We start from the raw sequence: 23,009 nt of genomic DNA on the forward strand, positions 1-23,009 counted from the left end.
CACCAATCCGTACTCAACTTTCAATGACTGTCTCAAAAATGTATTTTTCTAGTCCATTTGATGGAATCAAGGTACAACAAGGTCAACTACATTTGGTTATGATGTCTTAAGTTTCTCTTCCTAGGACAGCTCCTCCCTTCCCCATTTACTGTCATGCATTTGTCTTGTTGAAGAAATTCCACTGACTTCTTAAACTGAACCTGGGAAGTCCCTGTTGAAGAAAGGGCAATACTTGGCTGACAAACTAAGACTGTCAAAGTTTTCCAGTTTATTTTTTGGCCGTAGAGGGGCAAAGGGGGAAACTCCCAGACACTTCTGCCATATTTAATGATCTGAAAAATTTCCAAGAAGCCCTTAAACAATTTTACCCTTCATACTAAAGAGTTTAAAACTGTAAGAATCATTATAAAATTTGTGTTTTATAAGATTATTTTGATATATTGGCAATTTATAAAATAGTTTTTATTTAATAGTGTTAAGGTATTCATACATAAACTAAATGATATCAAATAAGCAAACAGATGTTCAGCAATTCCAAGTTTGTTGGATTCCAATACTTTTCTTAGAATGTACACAAAAATAATTGAGAATTGTATTTTAATTAATCTGAGGAAGAAATACAAATTGGCATGTCTCTTAACTTTTGTTTTTATCTTTTTTTTTTTTTTAAAGGATCATTTAACCAGACAGGCAGGTTTTCATTAAATTTAATTTGTGTGGAGCTTAAATACTAAGTTGAGTTTCCAGGAGGTAAACGAATTGATGGCTCTGTCTTTTAAAACCTCATGTTGCTTAAAATAAATAAATAAATTAAATTAAATTTAAAAATTCATGTTGCACTATTTAAGGAAAGATGTATAGAAAATTTAGAGGATAAGAAAATGCTGATGAAAATTACAAGTGTTAGAAAAGACAAAATGAAACTTTAACATATCTCCATGGCATTCGTGTTAAACAAAAATGTAAATTAACATATATAAGGCTGGCTTCGCCTTTCCTTGCAACAGAAAGCCTAAGATCAGTGATGTACAGTTTTTGAAAATCCAAAATATGAATGACTTTAAACGGAACCATATGAAGTCAACGAAAGTAAAGTGATCGTAGATAAAATTACCAAACCCAAATAAGTTCAAAATGAAAAGGATGAAGGGCAATTAAGTACCTATTTTGACAATTAGAAGTGGTCAAGTTTTTAAAAGTATGACACAGGAACCTTAACCCATCTATATATGAGTGATAAATGAGGCATTTTGTGTCATTACATTCCCATAAATCACTTCCTTTAACTGCTGACGGCTTTTATCAGATCTAACCTTTTCAAGCTTCTATTAGAGTGCTAACATTTTCAACTTTGACACATGTGCAGTTTACAAATTCTGCAGCTGATTAACTCTGGACAGAAGCTCACTGGCATCATTGTCTTCAAGTTGGGTGAAAACCTTAGGGTCTCAAAAACTCAAGACACATTACAGTATAAAAATCTCAATTAACGTAAGGGGTTGGGCTTTGTAGTTGGTAAGGATTGTTTTCTGTTGGGAAACAAACATGAATAAGACTTCACTTTCCATGAAACAGGTGATCTAAGAAATACTAAGAAATGAAAGAAAAGAAAAAAAATTAGAAAAAAGGAAAACCCTAGGTGATAGTGGTTAATTTCTAATCAAGTACATTTTTTTTTTGCCTTAAACTGTATTTATTTGGCAATCAAGAAATATTTTAGAAAAGTAATTGCTAAACTTCAGTCTCGACACAATAAAACAAAGAAAACCTAAGATTAATGCATTTATGGGGTGAGGAGTATGACCCCAAATAAAACACAGTTTAAGTGGGGCTGTTATAATTGATGGAACCATTTTAAAGTGAATTTTATGGAGAGAGATTGAATTAAACTAAAACATACAGCTTAACTCTCTTATAAATCCCAACATTCTAAGTTAAACGTTGCTTTGGATAATCTAACCAATCAGTCTTTTCAGTTGAAAAAGAAAAAATGAAAACTTCTCTTAAAGTAGTTAAGGAGGACCTGCTTTTAAACTAGTTGTGTTGCAATTACAAAGTCAAAGCTTGTAAAAGGTAATGCAATTTCTGTTGAAGTTTCTGTTAATATACCAAATCTTCTTAGAATGTCTTTTATACATAAATTAGAACGAACTTATTACCAATTTATTACCTTACCAACAAGAAACATTCTAAACACTTATCATAAGACAAAACTTTAATCAAAATATTTGTCTATTAATAATGTAGAAATAAATAAGGCAAAAATACATAAGCTGAAATCTTTTACATTACAGACGAGAGAAGATCGACTTCACGATATTTTTAATTTTAATGGTCCTAATTTCTTAGTAGAAGAGTTGAATACAACAGTTGAACTTGACAGCCCGAAGGTTTTAGTGAGTAACACAACATTGTACAGGTAGATATTATGTGTCTGTCAGTGTATTTATATAAATAGCACATATATAAATATATTTGAGTAGATGTGAGTTTGGACAAAGATGATCAAAGAAACTTATTTGGAAAATATAATTGACACCAACCTTGTAATAAAGCTAAAGTTTAAAAAATTAGTGTCTTTGGCAATAACAGCCAGACTGAAAAAATCTTAATACTGATTGTTTGACCATCAGAAGCCTGCCACTTCACAAAGTATTAGTGTTGATAAGAGCTACGAGCTATCAAGCTTAAATAATAAAACCTAAATGACTCTAAAGTCAAAATGTTCACAGAGAACGTCCTGTGGCAGATTACTTCTGGTTGATAAATGACAAATCTTAGAAAAATAGTGGGGGAAGGACAACTTTTTCTAGCAACACAACCCACATAGTCTCATAATGTCAGCGTCTAAGGCCTATCCATGACAAATTAAAATCTTCTTTATTTCACTAATAATGTCAGTCATCACAGGAGCTGGGCAGTTACACTTTGACAATTCAGATGTAAATCCTGGGTTGCCTATGAGTATTCATGACAAAGGCATATTTATCATTTAAAACAAAAGGACGTGACTTCTTGGTGTTCATATCAAAGACCAGTGATGGATGAGGCCGTGCTAATCAAAAGACAGACTAGAAAGAACACAGATGTTTGCTACTTTGATTAAGAAAAGACTATTCCCTCCCCTGAAACTTCCCCAATACAGTCATTTCAAATTGTTTTAAATGTATAATTTAAAATAGATATCTAAGAATTTAAAATTCCCAACTATAGCTCTTACAAAAAATAAACACCAGCTTTCATCCAACCTCAAATTATAAAAGCAAAATTCTTCAAACCAAGAAAAGATCAAACTACCAGAGAGTAATAGTTCCTCAGATGTAACCCACTGAGAGATTTCCACAATTGGTATTATCCTTCTCAGTTATCATTTTCAATGCAGAAAATGAAGAGAAAGAAAGTCTATCATCCCAAACTTTTATAAATAGCACAACTGTGAGCTGAAATCAGTGTGGGGAACTATAAGGAGAGCAAGGTTTAAGACATTTTTACCATATTTGTTTCTGACCGTTATGTCTTTGATTTTTGTTCCAAATGCTTTACAGGTTGAAAAGCATTTAAAAATAGCTGTTGTCTAGATTTTAAGGATTTATTAAATTAATTAATAATTAAATAATTCTGGTGAGTCAAGCATTCATCACCATTTTGGATGAGAGAGACCAAAAGTAAGTATGGCATTAAAAAAACCCAGATATTTAGAGCTGGAGCTATCGATAGCGCTTTCTCCCATTCCACTGATGAAGAGCTATCATCAGGTCTGGCTAATAGAAATCCAATTTACAAGGCCCTGCTCGTTTGAGTGCCTTTCAAGATGCACAGGATTGGTAACCCTTCAGACCTGCAAACAAATGCCTCTCTTCCAGGGCAGAACTATTTTAATGTTGGTTACTGGGAAGTCATCACTGCAAGGTCACCTTGAAGAAGTGCGGGTGGTGGGCGGTGGAGAAAGCCTACTTTGTAAGTGATCTGTTTCCTGCCAATTTTCCTTGCTGCTTTTCAATCCCAGTGAAGCACACTTGTTGTTGATAAGCTTTTCAGAGTGGTGTATGATAAAACAAAACATAATATAAAGCCATATGGAAGGAAAGAACTACTTATGCAATTAAAAGAATTCTTGGGTAGCTTGGTGTCATCAGGTAAAATGCTAGGCAGGCAGCTGATGTGCAAGTTTCCCTTTTTGGTAGGATCATCTTCCTCCCCAGATGAGGGAAACATCAAAATCACATAGTCTCCTTGCACCCACATCCTCTGTGCTTCTTGTATGGAAAATTTGTGTCACATCAAATGTGTCACTAGTTTTTTAGACCAGCAAGGGCATTCCATTTTACACTACTGAGTTGCATCCATATGTTATCAGGGTTTACTTTTCATTAGCTGTAGTAACTACTATATGTCCTACTTACAGTGGGCATGTCCTCCTTTTTAAGTATATATCTGCTTCTCACAGAGGGAATTAAGAGTCGAAAATTTCAGAGGGCTTAGCATTCAATATATTAAGAGGTATTTATAGAATAACAAAAATTTTTCACCTCTGGCCCTTTTATGAAAAATTTACTGGATGCCTAATACATTTAATATTCAGTAGCATGTGAGAATAATTTTTATGCAACTCTAATAGTTAGAAAGACAGATAACTCAATTATTAGATCATCTATCAAAATATTCAGATGTATAAGAGGCTACTAAAAAGATTGATGACTGAGAAAGTCCACTGATTCTCTAGCCATCATATTCATGCATTTGGCCAGACAACATTTTTCGCTGCCTTCACAAGCAAGCTTCATTACCCATCACTCCACTGAAAAGAGTTTATTATGAGGCTGCCATCTTGGCAAGACTATTATTTAGATGATAAATGCTGAGGGGAAAAAAAGTGTGTCTACTTTTTTTTTTTTTGAGAAAAAAGATGAGCTTTTCTGACAGATAAAACAAACAGCATCTACATTTCTAATTAACTTAAATTTGGCAGATACAAATATAGGTCAGTTAAAGCTATGATGTTATCTTCTGTCTGAATTTTACCCTTAATTTGTAAAATGTAAATTAACTAATTAGACGAAAAACAGCATGATTAGTGACAAAATGCTTCATCTGGGTCTTTGCTTCCTGACATTTATGATCAACTATAATGAATTATTGCTTTTTAAAATAATTGATATTTTTTTTTCCTCACCACAATGAAAGAAATTTTACTAAGAATTTATAAAAGAAGGCCAGGAACTTAGCAAAACAACAGAACTTTGTGGTGTACTTTCTGAGGAAAAGATGTTTGTAAAACGGTATAATATTAGAAACAATCGGGTTAATTTATGCCTGTGTACCTGGGGTGAATTCAAAGGAAAGAAGCGTATGGACATTGTCACTAATAAATCCAGTAAAAGGACTGTCAGGACTTAACCCTTTCCCTGTCATTTCAAATAGATTTGCTGTGTACTCAAAGCAATTTGTGAGAGTGTGTGTGTGCACGTGCGTGCATGCACACCTGCGTGTACCCGCATGCTGGATGCGGGGGTCACAAGGTTTCATGGAGAACAGTGAGAAAACAGAAAAGAATTTGACTACTTGAGTTTCAGCAGGAAAACCTGTCAGTGTGAAGTAAAATTAATCCATGTAATAGTTAAGTGAAAAGAGGTTTTCACTATTCCTATGTAAAGACTCTACAACGAGAAGTACAACTGCAATGTCAGATATAGGTGTCAATTGAAAATTACGTAAAATCCTGAAAGTTAAGGTCTGGGGGTTGTGGGGTGTGGCCACACTTTGGCACAGTGGAGCCTGTATGACTGGGCTCTGGGCAGGCAGATCAGGATCAGGGCTGTCAGTTCTCAGAACACACAAACTTAGAGGTCTAACCTGAATGAGGAATATCAGGAAATTGGAGCTGAAGCCTGGTGGTAACCTAGGTAGGAGATGAAAGTGCTTTGTCAGTACTGGGGACTGGTTTTGAAAGGGTGAAGAAAATAGAAAGGGAAACAATTCCAACAAAGATATATGATGCTCAGGGTGCTACTGGAAAGTTCAAAGTTTATGCAAGATAGGTAATAGTTTGAAACAATTAAGTACTTCAGAATTTCTGTCTCAATTTTAGGCATGCCACTAAAATACCTATCTTGGACAAAAGTATCTTAATATGGCAGACAGTTATCACATTTGGAAATAATATCACTGAAATACTTGAATACTCTTTTCCCCATATTATGACAAATACATAAAACTTTTTACATTTTGCAAAGTGCAATCTAAATGCCTAGAGAATATTATTCCACTTTATATTTACTAGCTGTGGAGACAGCAAGAAAATCTTTCTGAATAGCCGCTCCTGATTAAAAAGTACTTAACTTATTACTTTTATATTTTAGAAATTCATTAGTGGTAAACATTTTTCTTTCCATCCCCACATCACCATGATTTTGCATTAAGAAATAAAACGGGTAACTAGTCAAAGCTCCTCTTCACAGTACACAATCCTAACATAGAATGCCTTTATACATGACAGAAAATTCTCTTGACAGCTCTCTGGTTTCCACCTAACTCTTCAACCTCTTAACACATGATATACCTCTGAGGCAACTACTTCAAAAGCTACCTAAGATTTACCTGTATGTACATTAATTTTGCACTGTAGAGGTAATCCTCAAACATGTGAACTCCAATAAATTGGTTTCTATCGCAGAGGTGAAGACTGCAAAACATATTAACAGCACAGAAATCTCCTAATTTGTTTAGTTTCAGTCTTTCGAGCATTAACAACCTCCATTCCCATTTATCATTTTGAAAAACAAATTCATTTGAATTAAAAGCATGAATTGGTCTAAGTAAAGAGTTCAGCTTGATGGTAACTGGAAAAACAAAGCTCGAGAAATTTTAAAAGCCATAACTTATGTTCACTTAAAATTTGTAATATTTCTATAGGGAAGGCAGCATTTCATGTTTGAGGAGTAAGTTTATCTGTGGAGGAGAAGAAAGGCAAAGAGAGCAATGCAATGAGTGTCAGGTACTCTGTCCAGACCTGAGTCCCTCAGTATTGCAGGAAGGTCAGATCCTTTCAGCATTGTACTGGTGTGTCAAAATATGTCAACAAACCATCATACCACAGGAAGAAGAATGACCTTTCAGTTCTTCATGTTTGGGCTGCCTGTGGAGCTTTGGACGTGGGGAATGCATGAATGGTTTTCCTAGCTGCTTGACAAATGCAACTCCCGAGGTTTCTTTCAAGTGTGATTGTTAAAAGCCCCGGGTTCTTACATTTTGATACAACTTTCTCAACCCGTATGACTCATGATGGAAACTGACGTTAACTATCAATACTCCAAATAATCAGATTCAATGCAACTAGGCTAAAATTACTTTATAAATGTTTAAATGTGAGAGATGAAGGTTGAGAGTCAGTAAATTTAGAAATAATTATATTCACTGTAAGAGTAATACTTGTTAATCAATTCTCTAGGCTTTATTATAGATGTCATTATAACACAGTTGTCTTCTTTCTCTCCCTGTCCATAAAACTAGGTGTTTCTCTACTCTCCCCTTCTGGGAAAACCTACTTTGCCTATTTCTACTGCAGATATCCCTAAATGAATCTTTCTCTGGTCCATCACTTGGACTCCCATCCCATAACCCAGTTGCCTTTGGACATTTCTAATCATCGCAACTGAAGTAATCACTAACCTAGGTTATTTTCCACTCCCAGTTCCTTAAGAGCATCATCGTTCTCCCCATGGCCAATATCAAAACCTCAAAGTTATCTCTGTTCCGCACCGCCCAATACAACAACATTTAGTTACTTGCCAAATTCTTTCTTATCTCTGTAAGTCTACACAGGCTCCTTCCATTTCCACTGCCACCATTATCATTTGGGAATTAATGGAGTGTTTCAATATGGATGACTGGAATAGCAATTGTGTTCCTCTTCCCAACTTCTTGCTTCTGTCCACCCTGAGCATTGCTACCAGAATATCTATCCTAAAGTGGCCTGATCATGTCACTCTTCTGTTCAAAAATCTCCCCTGGCTTTCCAGCTCTGTGACCTCGACCTGGGCACTTAACTTTTCTATGCCTCAACTTTCTCATATGAAATGAGGATAAAATACCAGTATCGACCTCATAGGACTATTATGTGGATTGAAGAGGATAATACATATAAGTGCTTAAACCAGTCCCTCGAACATAGTTGGTGCTCAGTGTTGGCTATTTTTGTGATTTATGTACATGTTGTTTCCCTATTAGATTGAATTAAATTCCTTGAAGGCAAAGTTAGGTTTTGCTCATTTTTGTACACTCTGAAATGCATAATATACCACCTCTACATAGAAGGAACTCAGTATCTACTGAATCCAGTCATGTATCTGTCCTACTACTTATGGACCACTTTGCTAGAATGTGCTGAATTAGAAATATATAGTGGTAAAAATATTTATTTCGCATTAAACAATGAAAGGCAATTGGGGCTGATCAAGTATTTTGCTCTAGTGTTGAGTTCAGTATGGTTTTATATACCTGACCTGTGCACACAACCAATGACTTCATTTTCACCATTTTCATAATCAATATACAGTGCTCTGAAAGTATTACAGCCAAAGCCATCAAGGACAACTGTGACAGCCTCATATTTACAGAAGTTGATGAGCTTTGAATTAAAAAATCCTCTTTTCTAAATAAAGGAATTTTGCATGAATTTTGAATTTATGATCACTTGAAGTGAGCTATCAGGGATGCTATAAGACTGAATTTAAAATGGGGATGTGGTGATGATTAGCAAAGTTGCCAGAAACAAAAGGGAAGGAAATGGCAATAAGGAGAAGCAGGAAGGGGTTAACAAGGTACCTTGTTGGTAGAATCTTTATGAGAAAATAAGGGTGAACAAAACACAGGAAGCATCTCAATGTAAGTGATTCAGGAAGGGAAGGGAGTAAAACAAGAAAGTAGAATTCACACAAATCATAAAAGTACACTAAGAATATAAAGGAGAGAGCAAGAAAAAGAAAAACATAAGTGAATATAAGTGACATGTTAATGGATAAACAGAATTCATATAGGAGGTCTAATTTTCACAAGAATATGACTTCCAGGGTCAATTAGAAATTAGAGGGAAAGGATGCTTACCATGGCCATTATGTATCCATATATATTTCTGTTTTATGAGAAGAAGAGTATGAGACATGAAAATTATATGCATGGTTCATTTTCCATACTCCACATGTGTGGGAAGAGAATAAGCAAGGGTAAACTAGGGCAATGCCGCCTCATCACCTATAAAAGTCACCCATCCCAGGAGATTCTTGAATGATACGTAATAGCAGAAGATGGTCAAAAATGGAAAACATGTGTCTCTTACATATAGAGGGGGTGAAAAGCCATAACTTCTGTGAACAGGGTTCTATCTTACCAAAAGATGGCTAGCTTTATTTTAGTCTAAGAGGCAGCAGAAGCCCTTGGTGAGTGCTATCAGAAGATGACCAAAGAAAGCTGCTTTCTAACAACCATAAGCTTATTATCCACTTTTTGGCCTTAACGAAATGAAAAGACTTCCTTTTGTTGGGCAAAAAGTAGTGACTGAAAATCCCATTCCAACTCTCAGAAGCCTGGGAGAAGGAGAGAATATATGGATGTCTATTTGAAGGAGCGATATCAAAAGAAATAAACTTGAAGGTTTGCACAGTACTCTCTCATAGTTAATGCTTAAGAAAATTTGTTTAGGATGACAATGAAGTCTAATGCAGCATAAGTAAGATTACAAGGTTAATGTTAAACAAGACAAACTGGTTTATAGTACGTTAAATTACGTGTTAAAAACCATAATTGAGAGGACATCTACTTGGATCCAAGATGAGGTAACAGGGACTGTATTTATCCTCCTGCTGGAAATAACTAAAAAGCAAAATAGATAACAACAGACAGCAAGCAGTGAGGGACAGTGACCCCTGAATGATGGAAAACAAAAGAAGCGAGCACTTTGATTTCCCCAGCTTGCTGCCTGGAGAGAGTTTCCAGGAGGCAATGTGGGGAGGAAGAACCTTCTCAGAGTTGAGGAGATGGAGCTGGGGGAATGGGAAGACCAAGCAGTTAAAGATTTTGTCATAAAACAAGTCTCAGTAATTTTAAAAGGATTCAAGTTTGTTTCTGACCTCAATGGAATTAAATTAGAAACCAATAACAGAAAGCTATGTGAACAAGTTCCAAATACTTGGGAACAAAACAGCATGCTTCTAAATAGCCTGTGGGTCAAAGAAGAGATAAAAATAAAAATCAGAAAGTATTTGGAACCAAATAAAATAAAAATACAACATATAACATTTTGTGTAATACAGCTATAGCAGTACTTTGGGGCAAATGTACAACACTAAACTGCCTATATTGGGAAGAAAGAATGGTTTCAAATCAATAACCTCAGGCTTCCACCTTAGGAAACTAGACAAAGAAGAGCAAGTGAAACTGAAACTAAACAGATAAATAAATAATACAGATTAAAAATCAATGAAAAAGAAAAAAGAAAACCAACAGGAAAAAGTCAATAAAATGAAATATTGGTTCTTTCAGAAGACCAGTAAAATTGATAAACCTCTAGGCAGACTGATCTGGAAAAGTAGACAAAATTATCAATATCAGGAATGAAAAAGGTGACATCACTATAGATTCTACAGATATTAAAAGAATATGGGAGTATTTTGAATACATTTATGCTAATATATTCCACAACTTAAATAAAATGAATAAACTCTTTAAAAGACACAAAGTATCAAAGTTCACTCAAGAAAAAAATAGATAACCTGAATCCCTGTATCTATTAAATAAATCAATTTTGTAGTTTAAAATCTTCCCACAAAAGAATAGCCCCAGATTATCTGACTGGGAAATTCTACCCTGTAGTTAATGAAGAAGTAGTAACAATTCTACACAAACTTTCCAGAAAACTGAGGATAAGGGAATACTTCCCAACTCATACTACAAGGCCACCATTACTCTAATACCAAAACCAGACAAAAAGTTTAGAAGGAGAAGCAAATCACAGACCAATCTCACTCATGAATGCAGATGCAAAAATTCTTAACAAATTTTTAGCAAATCAAATATAACAAAATATAAAAAGGATATTGCTTCATGACCAAGTGGGGTTTATCCCAGGATGCAAGGTTGGTATAACATTCAAGAATCAATCACTGTAATTCACCATATTAATCAATTAATTTAAAAATATCCATATGATCATCTTAATAGATGCAGAAAAAACATTTTGACAAAATCCGACACCTATTTTGATAAAAACTCTCAGCAAACTAGGAATAGAGGGAGTTTCCTCAAACCTAAAAGGCATCTACAAAAACCTATAGCTAATATTATTCTTAATGGTAAAAGATTAAATGCCTTTCCCCCAAGACCAGGAACAAGGTGTACACATTTACCACTATTCACCTTTGTATACGAGATTCTAGGCAGTGCAATTTAAAAAAAACCCCAAAAACGCATCCAAATTGAAAAAGGAAGCAAACTGTCTTTATTCATAAACAACATGGTTGTCTATATAGAAGATCCTATGGCATCTACCAAATAAGTAAAGTATTAATAAATGAGTTTTACCCACTTGCACAATGTAAGATCAATACACCAAATCAACTGTATTCTTCTATTTTAACATGATAAATTGGAAATTGAAACAAAAAAAAATCACTTCCTATAGAATCAAGAAATATAAAATACATAGGGTTCCAAATTGATCTATAAACTCAATGGGATGCCAATCAGAAGTCCAGCAGATTTTTTTAGGAATTTATAAGTTGATTCTAAAATTCATATGGTAATGCAAAGGACCCAAAATAGACAAAAATAACTTGAAAAAGAGAAATGAAGTTGGAGGACTAACACTACCTGTTTTCAAAATTATGTTATAGTAATCAATACAGTGTAGAATTAGTATAAAGATAGACAAATTGGCCAACACAACAAAATAGGGAATTCAGAAAAAGGCCCACACATATATGATTAATTGATTTTTGACATATGTGTAAAGGCTATTTAGGGGAGAAAGGATAGGCTTTTCAACAAATGGTTCTGGCACAACTGGATATCCACATCCAAGAAAATAAACTTCAAGCTATACATCACGCCATACATAAAAATTAACTGAAAATGGATGCTAGACCTAAATGTAAATATATAATTATAAATCTTTTAGAAGAAAACAAGGGTAAAATCTCTGTGATTTCTTTAAGTCTTTAAATCTGTAAGATTTCTTAGATATGACATCAAAGGCATAATAAAAGAAAAAATCTGGTAAACTGGACTTCATTAAAATTAAAAACTTCTGATTTTGAAAGCCACTGTTAAGAGAATGAAAAGACAAGCCACAGACTGGAAGACAATATTTCATATCTGACCATATATCTGATAAAGGACTTAAATCCATGATATTTTTTAAACCTACCAAAACTCAATAATAAGAAAACAATTCAACTAAAAAATGAACCGAAGATTTGAACAGACGCTTCTCCAAAGGAGACAAATAGATAAAAATAAACCTATGAAAAGATTCTCAATATCATTTGTCATTACAGAAAAACTAAAATCACATGGAGACACTATTACACAACTATTAGAAAGTTTGAAGTTAAAAAGACTGACCGAAGGGAGCACCTGGAACTCCCATAAACTGCTGATGGGAACATAAAATGGTACAACCACTTTGGAAAACAGTTTAATCACTTTGAAAAAGGTAAAAATCCACTTACTAAATGTCCCAACTATTTTATTCCTATGTATTTGCCCAAGGGAAATGAAACCATACAAGATTTTTACATGACTGTTCATGGAAACTTTATTACTAATAGCCAGAACTAGAAACAACTTAAATGTCTATCCACAAGTGAATGGATAAACAAACAGTGGGACAGCCACACAATTGAATACTTGCCAGCAATGAAAAAAATGAACTCTTGATATGTTCAACAACATGGATGAATAATGAAATAGTTACATTGAGTAAAAAGAAAAAGCCAGACAAAAGAGTATATGCTGAATGATTCCATTTACAGAAAATGTAAACTAATGAACTATCTTTGTCACTATCTTTGTCATGGTGATAATTTTACGAGTTTATACATATGTTAAACTTGTCAAATTATGTACTTTAAATATGTGCAGTATATTGTATGTCAACTATATCTCATTAAAGCTGTTTTTAAAAACACCATTACTTATTAAAACAGACTTTTTACATGCTTTCTTTTTTCTGTACCATATATAAAAAAACTCTGATTCTGTAGATTTCAAATACAACAATTTAGGGGTTGTTATGTTCTGGGCGCATAGGTATGTATATCTGACAGGATTTTATATTAATCCTACAGATGTGCATTTTGAATATACAATAAGGAGAGCAACAGAGAACGTCTGGCCCATTTTCTTGAACCACATGAAGGTGAATATCTACACCTCATATGCTGGAGAGGTTTTTAGCTTCAGCTTAGCAAACCCATTAAGTGAGTGGTCCCCAACCTTTTTATCACCAGGGACCGGTTTCATGGAAGACAATTTTTCCAAGGACCAGGGCTGGGGGGGGGATGGTTTCGGGATGATTCAAGTGAATTACATTTATTGAGCACTTTATTTCTATTCCTATTACATTGTAATATATAATGAAATAATTATACACCTCACCATAATGCTAACAGGAGGCAGAGCTCAGGTGGTAGTGCGAGTGATGGGGAGCGGCTGTAAATACAGATGAAGCTTCGCTCGCTTGCTTGCCCGCCGCACCTTCTGCCGCTTACCTCCTAACAGGTCACGGACCGGTACTGGTCCATGGCCCAGGCGTTGGGGATCCCTGCATTAAGTGACAGAGTAAGTAGCCTCTTATAACAGATTTATCACTATGACTGACATTAAGCTGCATGGTGGAGCAGAAAGAACACAGGTATGAGTTCAGAGGGAGACCTGGGTTCAGGTTCTGTCTTTGCAATTTACTGCCTCAGTCCTCACTATGAGGCCCTCAAAGGCAGAGACCAGATGCCAAGAGACTGACAAGTGTCTGTGAAGTGTTTGCTGATCTGAACCAGTATTCCTCAATAAAGCTCTTCTTTTTCTTATGAAGACTCTATGTAGAAGCATCTAAGCTAGGAATGCTGGGGATAGCTGGCAAATGAAGGCCAGGTAAAGAAGTGGACTTCAACCTGATGCAGGTCAACGTCATCATCAGAAGTTTTCAAAACGAAACAAAAAAAAACCTCCTAAGGTCCAGGCTCCACCACACGCCAATTAAATCAGTTCTCCAGGGATGAATTTCACATCAATATTTAAAAAGTTCCAACCATGTGATTTTAATACATGGGAAGTTTGAGAATCACTGCCCTAAACCCCAAGCCCTTTTAGCAGCAATTTCAACCTGAACTCCATTATTCCAAAATTACTTTCAAAGATGAACTCTGTATCCTTGGGCTCCTGACTCTGTGCTCCTGAGTCACTTCCTTTATTTTTCTCTTACACTCTCTGGACAATCATAATGGCTGTGTTTCCATCCTTAGAATGGACATCCAATCATTTGTTTCTTGGTTTGATTTGTGGTAATACTTCTGAAACATATGTGATTCATATTAACTCTATCATAATAGCTCAGCAAGAAGAGTTATGCTTTCAACAATTCTTTGGTCCCCTGGAATTGGGAAACTGGTCAATAGGCACCATCCCTCCCCAACTAAAAAAAATCTTGTATATGCTTGAAGGTAATATCAGACAGACATCTTTCTGAGAAACTGTGATTCACTGACATTTCCTTATAAGCCTATTTTCTTTCCCTTTAATCCATGATTAACTCATTCCAGTTATCTCAACCACTATCTCTTTATTGCAAATACCACTTCAACGGCCTAAGACAACATTTCTATTCCTCATTCAGTTTTGTATTTAAAGTCAACACTGAAAACAATTAACAATGGCAGAAAATATGAATTCTGTGGTGGGCAAAGTTCTTGCTATTCATACTCCAAATGCAGAAAAAAATGGTACTTAACCATTATGAGAACTCATAAAAGTACTATCTACACAGAAGACACTTCCTTCGTCCTTTTAAAATATTTCTAGGTCACTCCAGCTAATAACAGTGTCAGGTATTTCTCTGGAACAATGAGATATCAGTATCTCACAACCAGCACCACCGTAAGAGATGGAAAAGCAAATTATTATACCTTCAGAGAGGCCCTCTCCAGTGCATTTGCTAATTCTTAGTCAATCTGTCTCTTGCTGCTGGTGATGACTGCTTGTTAGTATACGGCAGCAGTGCCTTCTGAGGCTGCTGTAATGGAAGGTTTGCAAGAGCTTCTATAGCTGAGGCACATTCTCCAACCTAAGACAGATGTGGTCAGCCTTGTTGTTAACAAGACTGAAATAACTGGAAATCTGTGATTTGGTTAATTGCAGGCTTCCTGGAAGTACCTTCATACAGGAAAAACTTTTGGACATCCTCTGAAAAATACCTTCCTTAACTCTAACTGCTTGGCAGCCCCATTCTAAATGCCTCGCCTCTCAAGTTAGCACAGCCCAGAGAAACCCAGAGAAAGCAATCACTAAACCATTGAGTAAATAACCAATCTTTAAAAAGTACTTAGAGGTAAGAACTAAAGTCAAATCGATTCTTGTGGTAGAAGGTATTAGCTTACCATTGCCTCTAGGAGGGTAGACTCTCTGGAGCCAAAGGTTCAAAAATCCCACAGATGGAACTCAGCTCTTCATCTTTTCAGTGAGACATCGATGTGATCAAGCCCATATTTCCTCTGGTGCTCATCTCCCCTCATATCCTAACATCAGCACAAGAAATGACTTTGGAAGACAAATATACTCGCTTCCTTTGATACCTTTAGTCCCAGTCAAGAGGGGTCCATGGCCTGGACCCAAACTTTAGAGGATTCTGCTCTGGCCTCTTCTGGTTGTACCGCAGCCCATGGGGTGAGGAGTCTGCAGAGCACAGGGGACATCTTCACCTGATGTCTGTTCCCTCCAATACCTTTCTAAGTCACACTCCATGTTACCAGGGACCTCAGAACTTCCTGATCAAATAGTCCTGAGACCACTCTCAGGGCCTGCCTGTTTGATAAGAGGGCAGACCACCAGAGTGTGCACCTCTGGCCTGAGAGATGACCAAGGGCAGAGGTTTGAAGGTATCAATACATGGAGCTTGGATGTACAGGCTGGGCTGTGCTTAAAACCTTGCCAGGCGTAGGACAGAGCCAAAGGTGATAAGAAAAGGGAGATGGGCTGTGCAGTGGCGGCACCTATTCCTACACTGCCATATGCAACCTGGATCTCCGAGAAGTCCAGGAATTCTTAATGCAAATCTGAACTCCCAGATCTTCATGCAGGATAAAACAGATTTTATTTACTGTCTGTTAACTTGACACACAACCTTAAATATTTGGGCACATTGTATATAGGCCTCCAATCACACTCTTGTCCCAGGCCCCCAAGTGTTAAGGTGGGCCCAGTTTTACGCAGCCCTAAAGAAACTAGAGAATAGCTTCTGCTCAGGATTTTCAAGGCATTCCATGTCAAATATCAAACAAGAGACCTTGCTAAAGTTTTGTGAAAGCAAATAATCAATATAAGATTAAAAATACTTGCCTAAAAACTTCATAAAATGCATTTGCCACTTATCGGTTATTTTCTATTTTAAAACTCTATGTAAATAAATACGCTATATTTCATGATATAGATCTGCAATAGTCTATACATCTGAAAAGTCTATAAAAGTTCTCTAGAAAAATGAGGTATTTTTCTCACTGTCCTTAGAGCGGCATTCTCACAGAAAAAATTTTGGTCTTATTGTGTTTTAATGTCACAATGTCTAACAAAATCCTTAATGGTTGATTCAAAATGTTGTTGTCTGTTATGCGTCAGGAAATCCATTCATATATTTATTTGTTCAATAAATATCTACCGATCACCTACTGGCACCTCTGTGCCAGGCATTCCACCAGCTTCTGGGCATTTGATGTTGGATAAAACAAATAGGTAAGACGTAACTCAATATATTAACTGGAGGAGAGTGGCAAGTAAACAAGCAATTACAATATTTGACAAATGCTATGAACTTATTAGAAGAACACAGGAGGGGCAGTGAACGCAATCATGAACTGCAGGAAGGTTTCCCAAAGAGATGTCAGTCAAGCTGAGTGCTGAAGTTAGCCGAGTAGGTGTTTATCTGGCAAAGAAGGAAATTAAAACATCTACTCAGAAGACTTCTAAATTCTATCAGACAGTGATCCACAGGAAAAAGAGACAGAGGAGAGTATATCTGTTGACTGCCAAGCACTGTGAACGTGCTTTATATGTATTAAATAACTGCTCTGCACAACAATATGGTGAAGAAGGTGTTATCAACCTCATTGCGTTGAGGAGAAAACAAAGGCTCAGGGACTTTAAGCAAGTTGCTCCCAGTCATGGGACCAGAGAGTGGCACAGCCTGGATTCAAACCCAGGAACAGGATAGGTTCCTCCCATTACATCAAGGATCACTAAACTGGAAAATCATGCTCAAACAAAACTTTGCCTTATTCTTTCCAGTCAGTAAGCTTAGATCTTCTTTGAGAGGAGAGAGGTATATCTACCAAGCGCACTTTAGTTTTAAATAGATTCCACTGATGACAGTGTGTCAGAATGTACCCAGAATGGCAGATGACAGGGCTGAACTTAACAGCTGAGATTTCCATGTTCTTGACTCAGTGCTGTTGGGCGTTGTTCATGCGCTGTATGGTTGCATGTGGTTCTTTGTAATTTAGAGTCATCAGTATTTTCATCCAAACAGACCCACTTTATCTCCAACCACTCAAGTGAGCACAGGGTGTCTGCTCCTGCTTCTTTGAAAGGCCACAAGTTAGAACCCATGTATATTCTGGCCTCACATTGTAGAATTAGTTTCTTCTTTACCTGTCACCATCTCAATAAGAAAATAAACTTAGTAATGTAGGTCAAATTGTCAAAGAACCCACCTTTTGACTAGACAAGTAGGACGAGAAGGTATTTTTTGTTTCCAACTGCATAAGGAAATAAGTTTTTTTTATTCAATTTGTATATATATAGACCTAAGTATATGAGATATATATACAGATATATGTAAATATATATGCATTTTCTATACAATTGTATACATAGCCCTATATAATTTGGGGCTATGTTATGGTTCAAATGCTGCTTCTCAGAGGCATTCTTTTAACTCCACAGAACTGGAAGAGTTCTGAGGAGTTCTTTAATCAGGATCGTACCTGGGATGAGGGCCCACTTGCCGAAAAGGCAGCTTATGTTCTGTACTCAATATCTGATTTTAGGGAAGGTGACTACATTGCAAAATTTAAATTTGTTTGAGGTTAATTAAGCTGGAGAAAATTCTTGAAGCTTTGATTACAAAGGAATGAAATGCACCCTATGTGTAGTAATTAGAAATAGCAATATAAAAGGTAAAGCTCTTTCAAACCAAGTAAATTGGTGTTTGTATAAATGTTTCCAACTACTGTCTATTCATTCACTCAGGAGTAAGTATTATGTTTGGTTTTTTTTGTTTTTTGCGGTACGCGGGCTTCTCACTGTTGTGGCCTCTCCCGTTGCGGAGCTCAGGCTCCGGACGCACAGGCTCAGCGGCCATGGCTCACGGGCCCAGCCGCTCCGTGGCATGTGGGATCTTCCTGGACCGGGGCATGAACCCGTGTCCCCTGCATCGGCAGGCAGACTCTCAACCACTGCGCCACCAGGGAAGTCCGGAGTAAGTATTATGAAGAAAAGTAAAGCCAAGTAAGAAGAGAGGATGACTGACGGTGATGCCTTCTAGACTGGGTGGTTAGGGAAGGCCCCCCCGAGGAGGGGAAATTTGAGCAGACACCTGAATGTCATAAAGGGCAGGCTATGTGGAGATCCAAGTGAAGACAGTTCCAAGCAGAAGGATTAGCCAGAGTGAGGGTCTTGAAGCAGAAACAAGCAGTGTAGATTCTGGGAAGACAGAGAAAGCCAGCGTGGCCAAGGAAGTATAAGAGACAGAGAGAACCTTAGGTGAGGGGAGAGGGGCAGGTGCGGACAGAATTGGGGGTGGTGAGAGGCAGATCATGGCGGGGCTCTGAATGTCACGGTAAAGAGTTTGGATTTTATTTTAAATGTGGTGGGAAGTGGCCCAATCTGATTTATGTTTTCCAAGAGTCAATTTGGCTGGGGTATGAAACACTGACCACAGGAGTGCAAGTGCTGAGTGCAAGGAGACCAGTTTGGAAGCTACAGGAATAGTCCAGGAGATGCTTACAGACACTGAGGCGGCAGCAGGTGGGGTGGTGATACAAGGCACAATTTGAGACGTGGTGAAGGTAGGGCTGAATGGACTTGCTGATGGATTGGTGATGATACTCGGGGTTGAGGATTTGGAGATATTGTGGTACCACTAGTTGAGCTTGGGAGGAAATGGGGGAGTAACAAGCTTGAGGAAGAAAGTCAAGGGTTTAATTTTGGACATGTAAAGTCTGAGATACCTATTAGATAACCAGGAGAAGATACTCAGTAGCCAGCTGGATAGATGAACAAATGTATACTCAGGGGGAATCTTAGGGCTGAGGGTAAAAATTAGGAGATGGCAGCATAGAGATGGAATATAAAGCCACAGTCTCTGGTGAGATCTTCCAGGGAACACCCAGGAAGAATGTAGACAGAAGGGGGAGGAGGGGTGAGCCCTGAGTTCCAGGGCCTTCCAGCCTAGAGCTGGGAAGAGGAAGAAGAGATAGCAAAGGAGACAGAGTGCGTTGCTGGTGTGTGGGGAAGAAACCCAGAAGAATATCTTTCGGAAGCCATAAAAAGAGCATGTTTTAATAAAGAGGGAAGGTGTGATTGGGAGCTGCTGAAAGGCTGAGTAAGAATACTAATTTACATAAAAAGAAAACTCTTAGAGAAATATTAAACTAAAATATAGGGGCTCTGTAGTTATTTATGTGGAAAAATAGGCTTAGACAAGATTATGATTCCACAAACATTGAACAGTCTTATCATAAAATCCAATGTTTAATCTAAAAATAATGTGACAATTTTTTCATTTCACGTCTGTAAGTCAAATCATTATGCTGTATACCTTAAACTTACATAGTGCTATATAGCAATTATATCTCAATAGAACTAGAAGAAAAAAAGAAAACTAGTGTGACACTAGAAAACAGTTCTTATGTTGACTAGAGGCTTATCATACAAATAAAGCAATTAACCCAAATGCCAACCAACAGCCTCCTTGAAAGGCTACCTATAGGCGGGAAAGATTTCTTCCTCCTCTGATGAATTTTAGCTAATGCTGTGTGAGTCGTATTGAGGCCAAATATAAAAAAAGTAGGATCCCAAACTTTCATAACTGTGCTAAGTTCTCCTTCTGTCAAAATGCCTCATCACTGATAAGTCTGTATCATTATTACAACCAAAATTCTAGATCCAAGTAAACGCCTCTATGTTCCATATTGAATGTTAGCATGATCCGCATTTCTTGGCCTCTCTGCAGACATTTTGTGAACTAGTGACTTTTGTACAGAGCATTCCCCCCTTGAATGATCTGGAACACTCAAAACTAAGGCTGGCTTTCCCTTACCACACAACATGCCCTAAATGAACTATGTCCACTTAGCTGGTATACATTCAAACAATGTGTTTAGGAAATGTAAGTCAACAGTAGTGTAAATAAAACATCATTAAAATTTAAAACAGCAGCAGGCAACACAATAATCCAAAATCCAGTCCAAGTCAAACTATTAAGTTATCCATTGCTCAGATGCCCCTCCGGCCATGTGAATAATCCATAGGTCTACCATATGCGTGACTTGATTATTTAATCAGCCTCTAAAATGGGGAGGGCTAAGCACAGAGTAGCCATTCAAACAACAGTTGAGTTGTTTTAGAATGAAGATGTGCCTTTGGAATTTTCAAGTAAGCTCTACTATTTGGGATTCAAATTCTAATTGTTTCTCATAAAAGGCTTGATCAGTACCAAAGTGGGGAGACAGTCTCAATGCATAATGATTGAGCTTACCAGTTTTTAAAAAATCCCTTATCAACCTAAACTTATGCAATTTAATTTTCTTGTCATTGCTTTCCCTATAATATCAAAAATGATGCTTTCTTTACTATTTCAAACTCATCATAAAATTCCTAAAAATCTGAAATTCAATTTTTCACATTACTGCTGATTTGAATAATGGCTGAATAAAAGACAGGAAACGCTGAAGCAGCATCGATTTCTAAAACATTTTGCACTTTCCTCCTCCATCCCTGTAAAGTAAAGCTCGGATGCTATGCACAATTACACAAGAAAATCAAGAAAGCCATTACATTCAGCATTTTGTCATCATCATTGTTACCATGGCAAAAAGTGGGTTTAGTTTAGCACATCTGCTACGGGAGAGGTCCACTGGCCTTTTGTAAAGCTGAGTAACACTATAATGCCAAATTCTGTAGGCTGTCACTGTTTTTTTCCAGGGTAAGACTACTGTCCACAGATGCTACTGTCTCTCTCCTTAATGATCGGACCAATGTCACCTTATTATTGTATTCTTACAGTTGGCCAGTGACCAAGGAACACAGTTAATCTAGAAAGGTTACCCCTTGACCCACCTTCTGATCTAAGGGGTCAAAAATATGTGGTGTGAAAGCTTGGGACTCCAATAATAGCAAAGGCCAAAGTTTCAACAGTTGTACTGTAAATTACAATAGAGTTGTGCTAAAAGTAGCACAGATATAGACGTGAGAAAGACAATGCATGATAACTAGTTGTACCCATAGTTACATTTTCTCTGAGTATCAGTTTAGTTGTCCGTAAAATGGAAATAAACGTAACTTTCTTGTGAGTATTAACTGAGATATTCTGCAAGCCCAGACACATGGTGGGTACTCAGTAATATGGCATCCTCCCCCCTCCTCCAACACCATCCTTTTCTTAACCACTGAGATCTCCATGCCTTTGGGAATGTTGGTTGAAGTTGGTAGGTAAACTATTTTCTACCACTGGAAGGTAATTTGTTTTGATCTTTCATATCGTTTGGATACTTTCCTCAGAGAGCTGAGGATAAAATATTTTTTTAAGATCTGACAGAAAGCATAACTTCCACATCAAGAGGATAAAAGTCAGTGTCAATATCATAATATATATCACATCCTATTTTTCATATTTTAAGTGACACCAATATCATCACTGTGAAATGGAAAATGGCGTCTACACTAATTTTGACATTATGCAGAGATTTTTCGTTTTAAAAAATGACGCTACATTATGAAAGCAAAGAAGCTGAAATTACCTGAAATGAATACATTAATCAAGTCTCGGTATTTACTAGAAACAAAGGCTACTAGCATTTTTACCAGCTAAACAAAATATTTTTTTCTAATGAGATTTCTGCTGAGTATCGTTTATCTTAAGAGAAAAATAATGGGGCCTTACCTGTTCCAGTAGCTCCAGAACTGGTCATGCAGGTAGGCGTGGTGGCTACATTCATCACCAAATGAGGCTTTGCTTTCAATCCAGTGAATTATGTGCCCTTCTACAGCTAAGGGACAAAGCATTACTAATATAGAGCCAAGGGAAGGGAAAATTGAAAATTTTGAACTCTGTCTGGGTCTCTCTATGCTTCACATTCATGAACAGAGGCTTAGCCCTCACCATCATCTATGGATGTAATTATAAAACAACACATCGTACATGTTCGTAACAAGGAACATTTATGCTACAATCACATCCCTTTTATTTTTGTCATTTACAAAAGTCTCTCTCCTATTCTGAGACTGCCTGTATAAGTTGACAAGTAATGTGAAAGCAAACCAAGTGAGCTTGGCTTTTCAATAGAACCCTATGTTAAAAATTCGGTACTTAGAGAAATGACTTGAAAATGGTAACCAAAATGTCTTTAGAACACATGTTTATTTCTCAAATATACACAAAAGTTTTTAAGGCATAGGTTTCTTCTAAACCTATAATTTTCTGCTATTTTAAAATAATCTTTTGCAATTATTTCCCACATTTAGATACAAAA

The 23,009-nt window shown here is 36.7% G+C and overlaps 1 protein-coding gene across 13 annotated transcripts in view; it reads right to left on the reverse strand.

The window, feature by feature from the left end:
* CDIN1 (CDAN1 interacting nuclease 1) overlaps nt 1-23,009 on the reverse strand; it is a 245,976-nt gene that overhangs the window by 108,527 nt on the left and 114,440 nt on the right. For all 13 annotated transcript variants that reach the window (XM_060294484.1, XM_030844132.2, XM_060294480.1 and 10 more), the window contains exon 10: nt 22,421-22,526. In XM_060294484.1, the coding sequence (XP_060150467.1) occupies nt 22,421-22,526 (106 nt within the window). The remainder of the gene's footprint in view (nt 1-22,420; nt 22,527-23,009) is intronic.

The sequence above is a fragment of the Globicephala melas genome, chromosome 2, assembly GCF_963455315.2.
Source record: "Globicephala melas chromosome 2, mGloMel1.2, whole genome shotgun sequence".
NCBI lineage: Eukaryota > Metazoa > Chordata > Mammalia > Artiodactyla > Delphinidae > Globicephala > Globicephala melas.